This window comes from Musca autumnalis, unplaced genomic scaffold (genome assembly GCF_047663935.1).
Source record: "Musca autumnalis isolate F117 unplaced genomic scaffold, ASM4766393v1 scaffold_5, whole genome shotgun sequence".
Lineage (NCBI taxonomy): Eukaryota > Metazoa > Arthropoda > Insecta > Diptera > Muscidae > Musca > Musca autumnalis.
In genome coordinates, this window is record NW_027412088.1 from 88,454,037 (window position 1) to 88,468,146 (window position 14,110).

Genomic DNA, 14,110 nt, shown 5'->3' on the forward strand with positions numbered 1-14,110 from the left:
GTCTATGCATATGTTTATAATTCCCACGACTGTATCTATTTTATTATTTTTTGGTTTTTTGTACATTTATCTTAAACATTGCAATGTATGCTTAACATAAAACCGTTTAACTTAAAAAGTTTTTTACCTATTTTTAATTTCTAGTTTTTAGTTTTTATTTCGCATTCTGTTTAATTCATTTAGTGCTTCATTATTGCAAGGTTTCTTGCCCGTTAGTTTATTACAGTCCAACTCCTCTATACGTAGTCCCTGCAAAGATCTTACTCTACTAAGAGCCACGTAGGCTTGACCTTCATCAAACAGTTTCGCACTTAAGTATACGACTGCGTGATCCACGGCGCTGCCCTGCATTTTATGTATTGTAGAAGCCCATTATAGTATTAAAGGCAACACACATCAGTGTGTATCGCTCCCGTTGTTTTGTTAACCTGGCTTCATATTCTTCAGGCGTTTCTGACGCCGTCATTTGTGTATATCGCTGACGTTGCTTTTTTAACTTGGCCTGATATTGCTCAGGTCTTTTTGACGCTAATTGTTCCCGTCGTTTCTTTAATCGACTATTTCTATCACCTTCACTTTCTTTAGCTCGTTTTGCTTTATACTTTTCTTTCGATTTTTGAAGCCTTCGTTTACGTTGTGTTGCAGTTTCTGTTTTATTTGTGTTGGTATTTTTTATATTTTTTTTTTCATTTTGTTCCCACGAGTAATGGACATTTAAACGGTCGAAATCTTGACTTGGGTGGTGGATTCATGCTGGATTAATCAGATACGTAAATTACAGATTCAATTTATAAATTTAAATCTTAATTATACGCCATTTAGTGGCTGCACCCATCTTAAAGCCCTTTTATTTGATACCCATATTGGTGGGATTGATAAAAAATTGTTATCAGCCATTTGGTAGCGGCGGCCATCTTAGATTTCAATTTTGCATAGTAAATTGTATTCTACTTGTTGAGACCTTTCATTTGATACCCATGTTGATGGGATTGATAAAACCTAAGTTATCCGCAATTTTGTAGCGGCCGCCATCTTAGATTTCAATTTTGCATAGTAAATTGTATTCTACTTGTTGAGACCTTTCATTTGATACCCATTTTGAGGGGATTGATAAAACCTAAGTTATCCGCCATTTTGTAGCGGCCGCCATCTTGGGTTTCAATTTTTTATAGTATATTATGTTCTGCTTGTTGAGCCCTTTCATTTGATACCCATATTGATGGGATTAATAAAACATAAATTATCCGCCATTTTGTAGTGGCGGCCATCTTGAATTTATAATGATAATGAATAAACATAATTGTATTGTCACCAAAATCCAAAGTGTATACAAAATTTCAGATTAATCGGTTGACAGGAAGAGGGTGAAATTTGAATTACTAAATTTGACCCAAGAATAATAAAACAAACTGGGTGAGCTAAATAAAACCATTTAAAAATGTACTGTATGAACAAGTTGTCTGAGAAATATTTAAATTTTTTTGTTTGTATACACTTTTTGAGAAAAACTTCCAGTAAAATCTGAATTACTTCTTTATTTCATGTAATTTCATTATCAAAAAATAAAGGTCGAGGAATTCTATAATGAATATACGAGGTCGGTTCGGAAACTTCTTAGCCTATCAATGAAAGAGCATAGTAAGTTTTTCAAAAATATTTTTATTTTTCCTGAAACTTAAATACACTTAGTCCAACGCTTTTCTAGCAATTCTAGAGTAAAGGTCATGAGGCTTTAAACTCATTCTGTATTTAAAAACTGACGAGTTTATTATTGTGCGGATTGGAAGTGCTTGAAATGACATGTTTACTGGACAAAGTGTACGATATATCAAGTGTTTTCCGTGGAGTATATCTCTAAAACCAATTAGAAAATTGTTTTATTACCTTAATTTTTTTATTATTTGTTTAATGGAGAAAAATTTATTGTTGTGCGTCATAAAGTGCTAATATCTGCTATAAGTAGCATACCCACCAGAATTTTTTTCCTACCATTAACAAAGTTGTAGCTGAAAACAACCGTGAACGAAATTAATGCTCAAATATTGGTCAAATGGTATTAAAATCTGCTGTAACATCGAAATAATGACCTTTGACTTCTTATATTTTTCGACAAAAGCCGCTTCAAATAATTTGGCGTATATTTAGCCCAGTTCGTTCTTCTGTCGGGCTCGAGCGCATGAGAACGGATCAACCGGACTTTAAGTCATATTGGTCCATTCCTGTTTCCCACAAGACTACAAAATATTTCGCTAAAATGGTGCGCACAATAACTCTCGAAGGTCCAAATCGATTTCTTCGAGACATAAATTAGGCTCGAATATGGATTATTTCGGTTCACTCCTTCAGGTACCTCGCACACAAAATTTCAATATCCGATTTCACCGAAACTTTGAACATCCTAAAATTACTTAGGTATCTTCTGCACAAAAGTGCAAAACTTTTGCGCCCTTATCGAAGTCAAACTTATGAGCTCAGCATAAGCATTTAATCGCAACGCCCACAATCTTGAAGTTTTATACCCAAATGTTTCGATATTTTTGTCGGAAAGTTTATACGTCCAAAAAAGCCACGAAATTCTGAAACTCCCTGACTACACAATTTATAGGACAAAAATTTTGGTTTCGGTAATTACCGATTTTTTCGGTAAGTTAGCGAAGAATAAAAAGCAGTCGTAAAGTTATACCGATAGTAAGACTGTTGTCAATATTTATTGAAATTTGCATATATAATTTTGCGTTGAAATTTTACCGATTTTTGTCGGTAACTCAAAAAATGTGTTAGACAATCGCACTACTGATGGAGTTTTTCGACTTAACCTATTTTGTCAGGACTTAGCTAAAATTTTGCCGAGACAGAATATTGATTTCGTAGTCTCAAACAGTATTGCGAGTAGAATTCCGAGTCTATGAGTCGTAGTTGATTTCGCTCGACTCCTGATAAAAATGTTTTCTCTTTTTTTCTAAATGCCTGTTCCAGAACCTGCAAGAATCTACACATTTTTACTACTAAAAATGTAATTTTCTGAATTTTTTAGTTGGCTTGAATGGACTCTATCACTTCTGGTAAAATAGTAAAGTTTTGGTGTTTTTATGACATAAAAGAATATTATTTTCTAAAAATAGTTCGGTACAAGCCCAATCTGCACTCGCGGATTCGATTTATTCTTTTTTTGGAGTTATTTATTTCAATTAATTAAAGGTATACAAATAACATTAATAGGTTTTTAGATAGATTTTCTTATCAGAATCAGTCCTCGTGGTAAAAATGTGTTAAATTGATAACTTAATAAGGCAAAAATAAGACAAAACTTATTTAATGGGACTGAAGTTAATGTGGGATATATGGATATGTATTTTAAAGAGGAAGAAATACTGAAAATCTTTGAAATATAAAGACTACTCGTTATTTATTATACTCTGTTCCAAAATTCAAAGTTATATCTAAAATATTGTAAACTCTCTCTATTGAAATTATATACTTTGTATCAATATTTCATATAAAATTTACTAAAAGCCCCTTAAAATAGCTTTATATAACGCTACACAACATTTTTTTATTTCATAATTTTTGGCCAAGTTGTGCCGTAAATCGGAAGGTATTGCTCTATGGGGGCCATATGAATGCGTGGACCTATACCGACAAATTTAGAGGGGAAAGTTAAATACCCCCAACGAAGACTAAATACCAAATGTCAGCCATTCCGATGTATTCTTCTGGCCACAACCTTTAAAATACCGAAAATCGAGAGGTATTGCTCTATGGGGGCCATATGAATGCGTGGATCTATACCGACAAATATCATATGGAATGTTTTATACCCCAAATAAAGACAAAATACCAAATTTCTACAATTCCGCTGGAATATTGATGCCGCAAACTTCACAATACCGAAAATCAGGAGGTACCGTACTATGGGGCCTATAAGAAGGCTTGGACCTATACCGACAAATTTCATATGGAAAGTTTTATACCCCAAATGAAGACTAAATACCAAATTTCAGCCATTTCAGTGGATTATTGTTGTCACAACCTTCAAAATACTGAAAATCGAGAGGTACCGTTCTATGGGGGCTATATGAATGCGAGGACCTATACCGACAAAATTCTGGGGGAGAGTTTTATATCCCCAACGAAGACTAAATACCAAATTTCAGCCATTTCGGTGTGATAATGAAGCTAAAACCTTCATAATACCGAAAATCGGGCGGTACCGTTCTATGGAGGCTATAACAAAACGTGGGCCGATATAGCTTATTTGCAATACCAAACATCCTAGGAGTAATAGAAACTTCTATTCCAAATTACAAAGCTCTATCTGAAAAATTGTGAGCTGTATCTTGACTTCAACAGACGGACATGGTTACATCGACTTAGAAATTTACCCTGATCAAGAATATACATACTTTATAGGGTTTCCGATGAATATTTCGATGTTACAAACGAAATGACAAATTGACTTATACCTTCCATATTATGGTGGAGGGTATACAAATGTGTTTACTGTGTATCGAATACACGGTAAATTTCAGAACATGCCCGAATATTTTTTATCATATTCCATAGATAAGTGTCCCGTAATAACCTCTATAACCTACATATCGGCACCATAAATGCCCGAAGACGTAATTAAAAAAACACAAGTTTACATGAAACGCAGAAAACGTTATAAAATGAGGGCGAGTATTTGGGGTATTATCAATCATATACAAATGGGATTAATGAAACCAAAATCGCGCCAACGGTACTTTTGGGATTCGCCATTACAACAACATCTGCAATTACATCTGCATTACAACAACATCTGCAATGTTAGCCCATTTTCCGAAATACCATCTCTTGAATAGGATCGTTATTTTTGAACGCAGAAGCTTGAATTTTGCAACATTACATTTTTTCAAAAATATGAGCATCTCTGCACCTCACCGAGGTGGTGAAAATGCTAAATATGTCTTAATGTGTTGTACTCGGCGATAAGGATGACCATTCATTGTAACCATGTTCGACTGTATCGTTGCATTTAATCTAGGCGAAAAAAAACTTACCATTTTGTGATAACCTTTGCCCTTCATCGCTAATTTATCACCACCAGCCCCGTTCACCGCTCCTGCTACGCTTTGCAAACCAATTTTAACTTTTCTATCAACAGCAGACATGATTGAATTTTGAATTTTATTAACACACAGATTGTTTTTTAGATTTCAGTTACATATAAAATTATACCAAATAATTGCACAATACAAATCTATCTATCACGACTTTCTCTTTATTACGTTTCAATAAAAATATAATTAAATTCAAGAATGCAATAGATTTAGGAATTTATTTAACACATTTGTCAAAATATTTTATTTCTATTTTTTCGTTCTTCTTTGAATAAAGAAAACAAGAACGAAAACAGAAGGAATTTTGTAATAAAAATCAAACAAATAAAGAAATCGAAAAATGTAGTTACTATAGAAATTTTGGTTATCGATTTGTTTTGTCCTCCCAGCAAGCAAACCAACCACCCACACACTCTGCTCCACACGCAGTGGTGGTGGTGTAGGTTATATTAACATGTTAATGTTAGTTGTTCGCCATTTCATTCTCTTAATCCCTTGAAATAGTAATAACGATTTGTTGGTCCTGGTAAGTATAGATGTTGCAAAAATGTCTTTTCATCAAATTGATTCGGTTCATAGACAAATGGTTCTTTTGCTTCCATTTGCAGTTTGTGTTCTGAATTTGTTGTTATCTGCTCATACGCACTTCCATAGGTGTCTAGTTTGAATGTTTCCTGGCTGTGTGAACGTGACATTTGTGGTGATGCTATAAATTCTTTGGGTTTCCGAGAGAGGCAATCCTTTTGTTTTTCCCGTTCCTCTAAAACTCTTAGGAGTATTGGATTTCTGTGGAAGATAATAGAGAGATCGAGCTATTAAACCGTAATTTTATTTTTAATCTACAATCTGACAAATATAAAGCTCGGGGAAGCATAGCTGATTTACGGAGAAGATTCTCGAGTTAATTCTACTAGTGCCTTGGATTCAAAGGTTAAGGATACCAGTTTTTAAATTTCTTTGACTATCCGACTCCAAGTTCAGCAATTAAAATATTACATGCCATGGGATAATTGCCCACCCAACGTCACCTGGCAACCCGCCGTTTCTCTTGACTCAGATCATCTCCCCAAAATAGTCTCATCGCCATACCGCCTGATTTCATCACCTCTGAATGCCGCCCTTTCATCATTCATGGGAAAGCTAATTGGCCTAGTTTCAGAGAGTTTACTAATCACCGTTTCAGATATCTGTCCAGCCCTTTTGATGTTCGGGTAGCAGTAAGGACGTTCGAGACATAATCACTAATGCAGCCGCTCGCCATATACCTGCTGCTCGAATACACGAAGTGAGAGCACATTTGGTGACATTACGCTGGCTGATTCGAAGAGGTGTGCAAGTTATTTTAATCGACAGTTTGTCGAGCGCACCGAATGTCCGCAACCCGCCGTTTCTCTTGACTCAGATCATCTCCCCATCAGATCATCTTCCCCATGATCATCAGCATGGGTTCCGTAAGCAGCACAGCACTGCACGTCATATCCACCCATGTCAATCGAGGACTCAACCAGAGCAAACAGTGCGATAGAACAATGATGTCAAGCACTCGACTTATCAAAATCCGTTGATACTGTCAAGCACACCACGCTGTTTGAAGACATTGAGCTGAAATCCAACCCCCCCCCCCCCCCCCCCCCTCCGTGAAACTGGGAGTTCCACAAGTTGGGATTAATATCCACAGAACTGTTTAACCGCTAACTTTCCTCTATTCCACCGCCTTCAGACGGCATTGAGATCGAAAGGCAGGCGAATGATTGTACAATATTGGGGTCAGATACCTTCCTTTAATGTCATTTGTAAAAGGCTGAACTCCTCTCAGACCTACATTACCACCTTTTTCCACGAGAAGAATATGCAAATATCAGCGACTAAATCTACGGCACTCTGTTCACCTCACGAACTGCAGAGGTGAGCACTGAGTTGAATGTCATGGTCGGTGGTAGCAGAATTCCGAACACCAACTACCCCAAGATCCTAGGGTCACATTTGAAACCATGTTCACGGTGTACGCGCATGCCACAGCTATCTGCGACAAGCTGGAATGTAGGAACAAGGTCCTCAAGTCCACACAGCGTGAGGTTGAATGACCCTCATAATGCTCGAGGCCTCGCTTGGTGTGGCTTTTCTTGAGTGGGCCATGTAGCAAGAGGCAATAAGGAACTGCTTACCGTTTTTCAATTCCACTCTTGCCACGGTGAAGTCCGCTGTGCTAAACATAAATTGTTTATGGTGGATTTAACAATGAAACATGATCCACAGGTTATCTAAAGCGACTTTGGAGTGCTTAAAATGAATCTGCACAACCTTAAGCATAATTGTTATTGGGTGAAGATGTAGTTGGCCCTTCTAGCGGCATGGCATATTGTAAAAGAGCTTTCCGGCACTGACGATATCATCCTCTTCGTCGACTCCATTCGGGCAAAGCGGGCGTAGGATCTTAAGTTTGGTTGCCCTTATGCCAAAGAATAGTTTTTTCTCCAATCTCCCGAGTGCTTCTAACCCGGCCTTAGTTATTGAGAGAACTAAGCTCATGCTGTTATTATTAGATAGCTCAGTGGTGATTTCGGACCACTCGTCCATTAGAACATCTTTGATCATTTTATCCAGATAGGAGCTGAAGACAATCGCACTGTATTTTGAGCAAACAAACTCAGGTACAAGGTCTCATCGGGATTTCCTGGACCGGCATCAGCCTTAAGCCGATGTGCTATGCTTTTTTCCCTTTGAGTACTCTACTTAACCCTTTCCACAGTATTGAGAGGGGACAGCATACCGTTCTTGTCGTTAGCTACGGCAACCACCAGATTGTCCTCAATAACATCAGTGAAGGGTCGTTTAGTTGTAGATGAGGCTCTGGTGTGGTGTTTTAACTTCTTTAGATTCGCGGGCTTTGTTTTCTCCATCCGGGAACGTTCTCATTTGGAAGTAGATGGGCGATTGTTGATTTGCGAGATTTTGCCTTTCTCATAATCCTCATCATTTTTTGTGTATTTGAACTTGTCCGCCTCGTTCGCCTTCTTGCACTGTGCCGTTAGCAATATTCTTAGGAAGCTTGCCGAGAATAAACTTTGGCTTTTGGCACAGGGCCTTCCGAACGTTAAACGAACTTTTATTTTTTAATTGGCGTTTATGGATTCTCCGCCCTTTGGGGATGGACATAGTCGTTGCTTATTTTGTATTTTGTTGATGAAGTGAGTCAGAGCTTAATTGGGTGGCTACGAGCTCAGGCGAGTTTCCAGACTGCAACGTGGGGGATTTGTTTTGGGTTTTTTGTTTTTATTTTTCCATGTGTTATTAGGCAGTATCGGCCGGCTAGGGACTAGAAGACCTTGTCGCAGATAGCTGTGACATGCGCGCACGACATGACCATGCTGTTGAAAGTGACCCCTAGAATTTAAGGGTAGCTTGTGGTTGGAATTCTGCTACCATAGACCATGACATTCAACTCTGTTCTCGCCTCTGCCGTCCGTATGGTGAACAGAGTGGCCATAGATTTAGTAGGGAATATTTGCATATTCTTCGCGTGGGAAAATGTGGTAAGGTCAGTCAAAGAGGAGTTTAGCCTTTCAAAAATGACATCAGGGAAAGTACCTGACGCCAAGATCGTACAATCATCCACCGCATACGTTACGATCTCAATTCCGTCTGGAGGGGCGGAATACAGGATCACCTCACCTGTTTCACTCTACGGGGCTTGGACTTCTTGTTTCTGAATTCCACATACGACTGGTATCCACACATATAATTGTATCAAAGGCTTTTGATAAGTTAAGCACCGCAATCACAGTTCAATCACTCGGCTTCCTATGGTTGAGTCCTCGACTTACTTATATGTGTTCAAAAAGTAGAGCTAACAATCTGCTCAGCCAGCACTTTACCACTCTGGTCGATTTCAAGAACCGAATGCTACAACTCATGATGAGCATTAAAGTCTCCCAAGAGCAAACGGTTATGACCTTTCAAAAGCGGGCTAATGTTGGACCAATAACCTTGAGTACAGATATTAATCGGCGGGATGGATACGTTCAGCAACTCTACCTCGGCAGTTTCACAGCTGAGTGCTACCCCAATACATTCCATGTAGGTGTCATTAGAGTCAGGCTCAAGCGAGATAGGACTTTATTTAACAGACTGGTGCAATAGGAAAGCTAATCCTCCAGATATTTTTGTCCTGCTATATTGCACAATATACGGTAACGTGATCCATACGTTTGAAATCCCATAGAATAATAAAAAAATTGTCTCAGTTTTCTGTATCCCAGCAAAAAATTTTGAAGCCACATAAGCCGAATATTCCATTACACAATACCTTATGTAAACAAGCTGTACTTACCTTGTTGTATTCAACCACTCATTAATATCTTCATCGGTTTTTGTTTGATCTCCAATATATGGATTGTCCGCAATGAATTTATTGCGTTTCAAAATCACAGCTATATCCAATTCAGATTCTTTATCCAGTCCGCAGCCAAGGTATTTCAAATTCAATATTTTCTGATTTGAATTTAAGGATATAATCAACTGATCCGCAGCCTTTGAAGTAATATGAATCCCAGTTATGTCCAAGCGAAGCAAAGGGGAGTGTTGACTTAACAATTCATGGGCCACACAACATATAAACCCCGCTTCAGTTAAATAAGTTATACCTCTTAAATCCAGAGAAGTGATGTGCCTGGTACCCACAACATTAGAAATCAAGGCATGTAGGGCCAAATCATTAATGGGATTACGTGCCAAGCCCAAATATTCCAATGAACCATAGGAATAATTACTTAAAGTTTCCCCCAAGGTCCTTAGGGTTTCTTCACCCAATTGATTTGATTCCAATTCCAGATTTCGTATGCCAGACGTATTTTCGAATAGTTCGTATAAGGCGTTGCCACAATCATCCGTTAATTGATCACAACCGAAATCTACAGTTTCTAAACTCGGTAAAACTTTCAACCCACGTACCATGGTCAAGAGTTTTTCGGCATCCATTCTACTGTTGCGTAAGCGAAATGTCTTTAATTCGGGTAGTGAAGAAATGCCTCTGGAAGAAGAAGAAATACATTAATTATTGAGGTATTCAAGATTGGAACTTAAAAATATCGTTTTCTTGTTCGCTTTGACGAACGTAAATAATTAAGAGACAAAGGCGGCAGAATTCAAGTGTGGCTGTGTAGTGAAATTCTGAAAATAATTTTTTGTTAAAGACAAAAATCGGTTGTTGTTGTAACAGTATTTTATATGTTTGTATGTTCGTTGTTCTGCTTAATCTGGCTCTGGATCCATCTCCAGTTCTATGAATGTGGCTGTTTCGCTGGAATGTAAACCACAGATCTACTGGAATTAATTGAATGGGTTTGGCAGGACAGTCGAAAAGGTACAGCGTGTCGTGCGGGCCTATGTCACATGCTGGGCAAATGTTATGCACGGTGTAATCGATCCTTGCCCTATAAGAGTTCAGACGGCTGCACCATCCCGATCATGATAGCTCAATTAATTCAATTAAATAAAAAGGTCTTCTGTAACGTTGGACCTCTCTCCCCAGATTATGAAGATCCCTCCTGACATGCCTGGGTTCGGTTGGTCCTATCCACCATACTCCAGAGTCAGTACTGCAACGAGAACATACCATTGTGTCGCTCCACTGGAAGAATCTTCGTCTCCTCATGTAGATGATCCACTGAAGACATGAGCGCAGGTACCATGTTGAAGTTATCACGACAGCAATCTGAAAGTTTTCAACATTTGTTCATCGTGTTGCATTTATATTCGCGTGGCACACTGACGCCGCATAGCGGACCCCAGACCGACCTATCGCGTTATATGTGGTCAACAAGGTTTCTTTACATGTACCCAAGTTCTGCCAGCTTGGGACTTGAGGACCTTGTTCCTACATCTCAGCTCAGATAGCTATAGCATGCTCGGACGACATGAACATGCTGTCTAATGTGACCGCTAGAATTTAGGTGTAGGTTGTAGTCGCAATTCTGCTAACATCGACCATGACATACAACTCTGTTCTCAACTCTGTGGTGAACAGAGTGACCGTAGATTTAGTGGCGAATATTTGCATATTTCCCGCGTAGAAAAAGGTGGTAAGATCAGTCAAATAGTAGTTCAGCCTTTTTCAAATGACATCAGGGAAGGTACTTGACTCCAAGATCGTACAATCATCCGCATACGTTACGATCTCAATGCCGTCTGGAGGAGGCGGAATATAAAGAGTTAGTGGTGAAACAGTCCGGAGAAATCACACCACCTTGGGGAACTCCCTGTTTCACGCTACGGGGCTTGGACTTCCTGTTTCTGAATTCCAATTACGACTGGCGTGCACACATATTATCCAACGTTTCAAACTTGGCCCGACCGCAGTATGCTTAATGTCTTCAAACAGCGTAGAGTGCTTGACAGTATCAAAGGCTTATGACAGTCAAGCGCCATAATCACTGTTCTATCACACGGCATGCTCTGGTTGAGTCCTCGACTAATATGTGTGGAGATGACGTGCAGCGCTATTGTCGTACTGTGCTGCTAATGGAGCCCATGCTAATGATCTGCAACTGGATAGCTACTCCTGACGCTGGGGAGGAGAAAAACCTCAAGAGTCCTGCTACGGGTGACAAACGAGAAATCGGTCTGGGACCACCCTGGCCAATTTCCAGACTTCGCTAACGATGTGGGTGGGGACAGGTTGAGATCTTTAATGAGATACTCGGCTCCCGGCTCATCCAGCTGTTTCAGCATTACCATGGAGATTTCATCAGGGCCCAAAGTTTTGGATGATTTAGCGTTCCTGATGACATTCGCAACATCGTCTATTGTAAATTGTGGTGGGTCATCCTCGGCAGGAAGAGATCTAATGCGACGTAGAACACTTCTCTTCGACATGTGCTCGACAAACTGTCGATTAAAATAACTTGCGCAACTCTTCGAATCAGCCAGCGCCAAACGTTAATGAGGTCCCCTCTTCATTTTTTCCAGGTTTCGAGTGTGACTTAACCGTTGTCCACAATTCACTTATTCCGGCAGTACGCATGACAAAATTCGGTAGAGGTTACTGAAGAAAATTAGAGTTGGGCAATCTTGTTACCGGAGCGGATCGATCTTTTTGTTCCTTTTCGAAAAGGGAACTAGGTCCTTTCAATAATTCCTAAGCCAATAAAATTCAATTACAGCCTGCTTCTGTATGTCAAAAGAAGAATGTGTGCGAAAGAAACACGTCCAAACTCTTGTGTGTTTTTCAAATTTCTTTTTTGTTTTGAAGCAAAAGCAAAGCTAAAATTATTTCGAAAACCAAAGTTCGGGCGTGTTTCATTCGCACACATTCTTCTTTCGACATACAGAAACTGGCTGTTAATCTTTCTCTTGCATCGTTCTTAACTTCGTTTTAAATAGTTTCGAGACTGAAATAGGAAATAATGAACGCAATAGCAGGATATATGTAGTTCCAATAGTTCCTTGCAACTAGTTCGTTCCGGAACTGCACAACTCGAGAGAAAATGTATACAGTAACATTAAGCAAATGAAAAGACACACCTTCAAAGCGTGTCAAAATTCCTGTGTTTAGCTAAATTCCAAACTTACTGAGCCAACCTCTTGACATCATCATGGGAGAAATTAAAATGACGCCGATGATATTGCCTACCCTGTAGTGGACCCAAAAATTCTATGGTAAACTCGGTCAAGCTCTTTAAATGTTGTACAAATCCAAGATCGATATGATGACAATGTTCAGGTGGATAATTATAGCCTTTCAAGTGTTTCAAATATAACTCCAAGTTTCGACGATCCACAATAAATTTTTCCATATCCTCTTCATCCTCATCGGAAAATTCAATTTCAAAAATACTATTCGGTTGTTTCTTTTTCTTCTTTTTCGGCTTTTCTGGTGGCTTCTCCTTCTCAAGACGTTTAGCTTCACGTCTAAGTCGTCGTTCTTCTCTCTCCCTTCGTCGTTCTTCTCTCTCCTGCCTAAGAATTTGTCGGGCAATTTTACGTTTGGCTTTTTCTTCGGCCGCCAATTGTTGGGCCAAGGCAATTTGGGATTCGGTCTTCGTTTCAAGTGGAAATTCCTCATTTTCTTCGATCTCCCCTTCATATGATGTGGGGACAGATAAATCGGACACCTCCTCTTCATTGCTAACATCATCATCTTCTGACGAAGAATCGGTTTTAGGGCGATAATATTTCTCAAAAGACCTTTCCGTTAGCGATTGCAAACGTTTAATGTGGATTTCAAGGACAAATTCTTGAATCTTCTGTAACAATTCCTCCATTTCATCTTGTGGCCAATATTCAGCGGGACAAGCTTCCACCATTTCCACCAATTTTAATGATATTCCCAAATTTTTCCATTTTACATTTGACCGAAGCAGCAAACTTTTATCCGGATGTTTACTCAGCACCACTCTCTTCCAAAAACGTTCGGAAACAATGTGATAGCATTGCTTCAACGGCATATCCACATCCAACGAATCATAATGAACCTTTAATTTCAGGGGATCTTCGGCTATTATGGGCAAAGGATCAGGGCCATATGCTTTAGCCAAACAGCGCACGGAAAGATCGGACAATGTTCCCAAATTGTAGTTTTCTATAAACAATTCTGGAAAAGTTGTGCGCCGCCTTTCCAACTTCTTCACTGCCTCTGATGGTTTATAGACTTCATGGACCAACCTAAGTTGATGTTCGTTCGGAAAGGCGAATGTATTTACGTGTATTGGTATGGAGAACTCTTCAAGGGATGTCTGTTCTTCCATGTTTTTATTTTTTATTAAAATTCAAGAAAAAGGAATTGGAAAAGTTCTACAGGTTGTAAAAAAACAGTGGAACATTTCAAAAAATGCAAAATTATACCTATTAAAGAAAAGCTTTTTTCCAGAACTAGCTTGCAGCATTTGGTGGAGGCTCTAAAGGCCTGCGTACATAAGCTGCTCTGCCTGATTGCCTTGCTTTCCTGCTTCATTTTTGACACAATAAAAATAAAAGAATAAAGAAGGCCGAGGAAATTTCGAACTGGGTTG

At 38.9% G+C, this 14,110-nt stretch overlaps 2 protein-coding genes and 1 long non-coding RNA gene across 3 annotated transcripts in view; 1 reads left to right on the forward strand and 2 right to left on the reverse strand.

Moving 5' to 3' along the window:
- Positions 1-5,518, reverse strand: part of LOC141405863 (dynein axonemal intermediate chain 1) — a 50,135-nt gene extending 44,617 nt beyond the window's left edge. Inside the window, exons 1-2 of the mRNA XM_073990678.1 lie at positions 5,453-5,518; positions 5,043-5,261 (exon numbers count right to left, since the gene is read on the reverse strand). Of these exons, the coding sequence (XP_073846779.1) occupies positions 5,043-5,153 (111 nt within the window). The 5' untranslated portion in view covers positions 5,154-5,261; positions 5,453-5,518. The remainder of the gene's footprint in view (positions 1-5,042; positions 5,262-5,452) is intronic.
- LOC141405868 (uncharacterized) lies at positions 5,495-5,903 on the forward strand. Its single transcript, XR_012413273.1, has 2 exons — positions 5,495-5,628; positions 5,711-5,903. It is a non-coding gene; the product is annotated as an uncharacterized lncRNA (long non-coding RNA).
- On the reverse strand, positions 5,563-13,880 carry LOC141405864 (uncharacterized). Its single transcript, XM_073990681.1, has 3 exons — positions 12,672-13,880; positions 9,433-10,131; positions 5,563-5,888 (listed from the first exon to the last, which is right to left on the reverse strand). Exons 1-3 carry the CDS (start codon positions 13,844-13,846, stop codon positions 5,582-5,584), a joined length of 2,181 nt encoding a protein of 726 aa, XP_073846782.1. The 5' UTR covers positions 13,847-13,880; the 3' UTR covers positions 5,563-5,581.
- Positions 13,881-14,110: the final 230 nt, after the last annotated feature.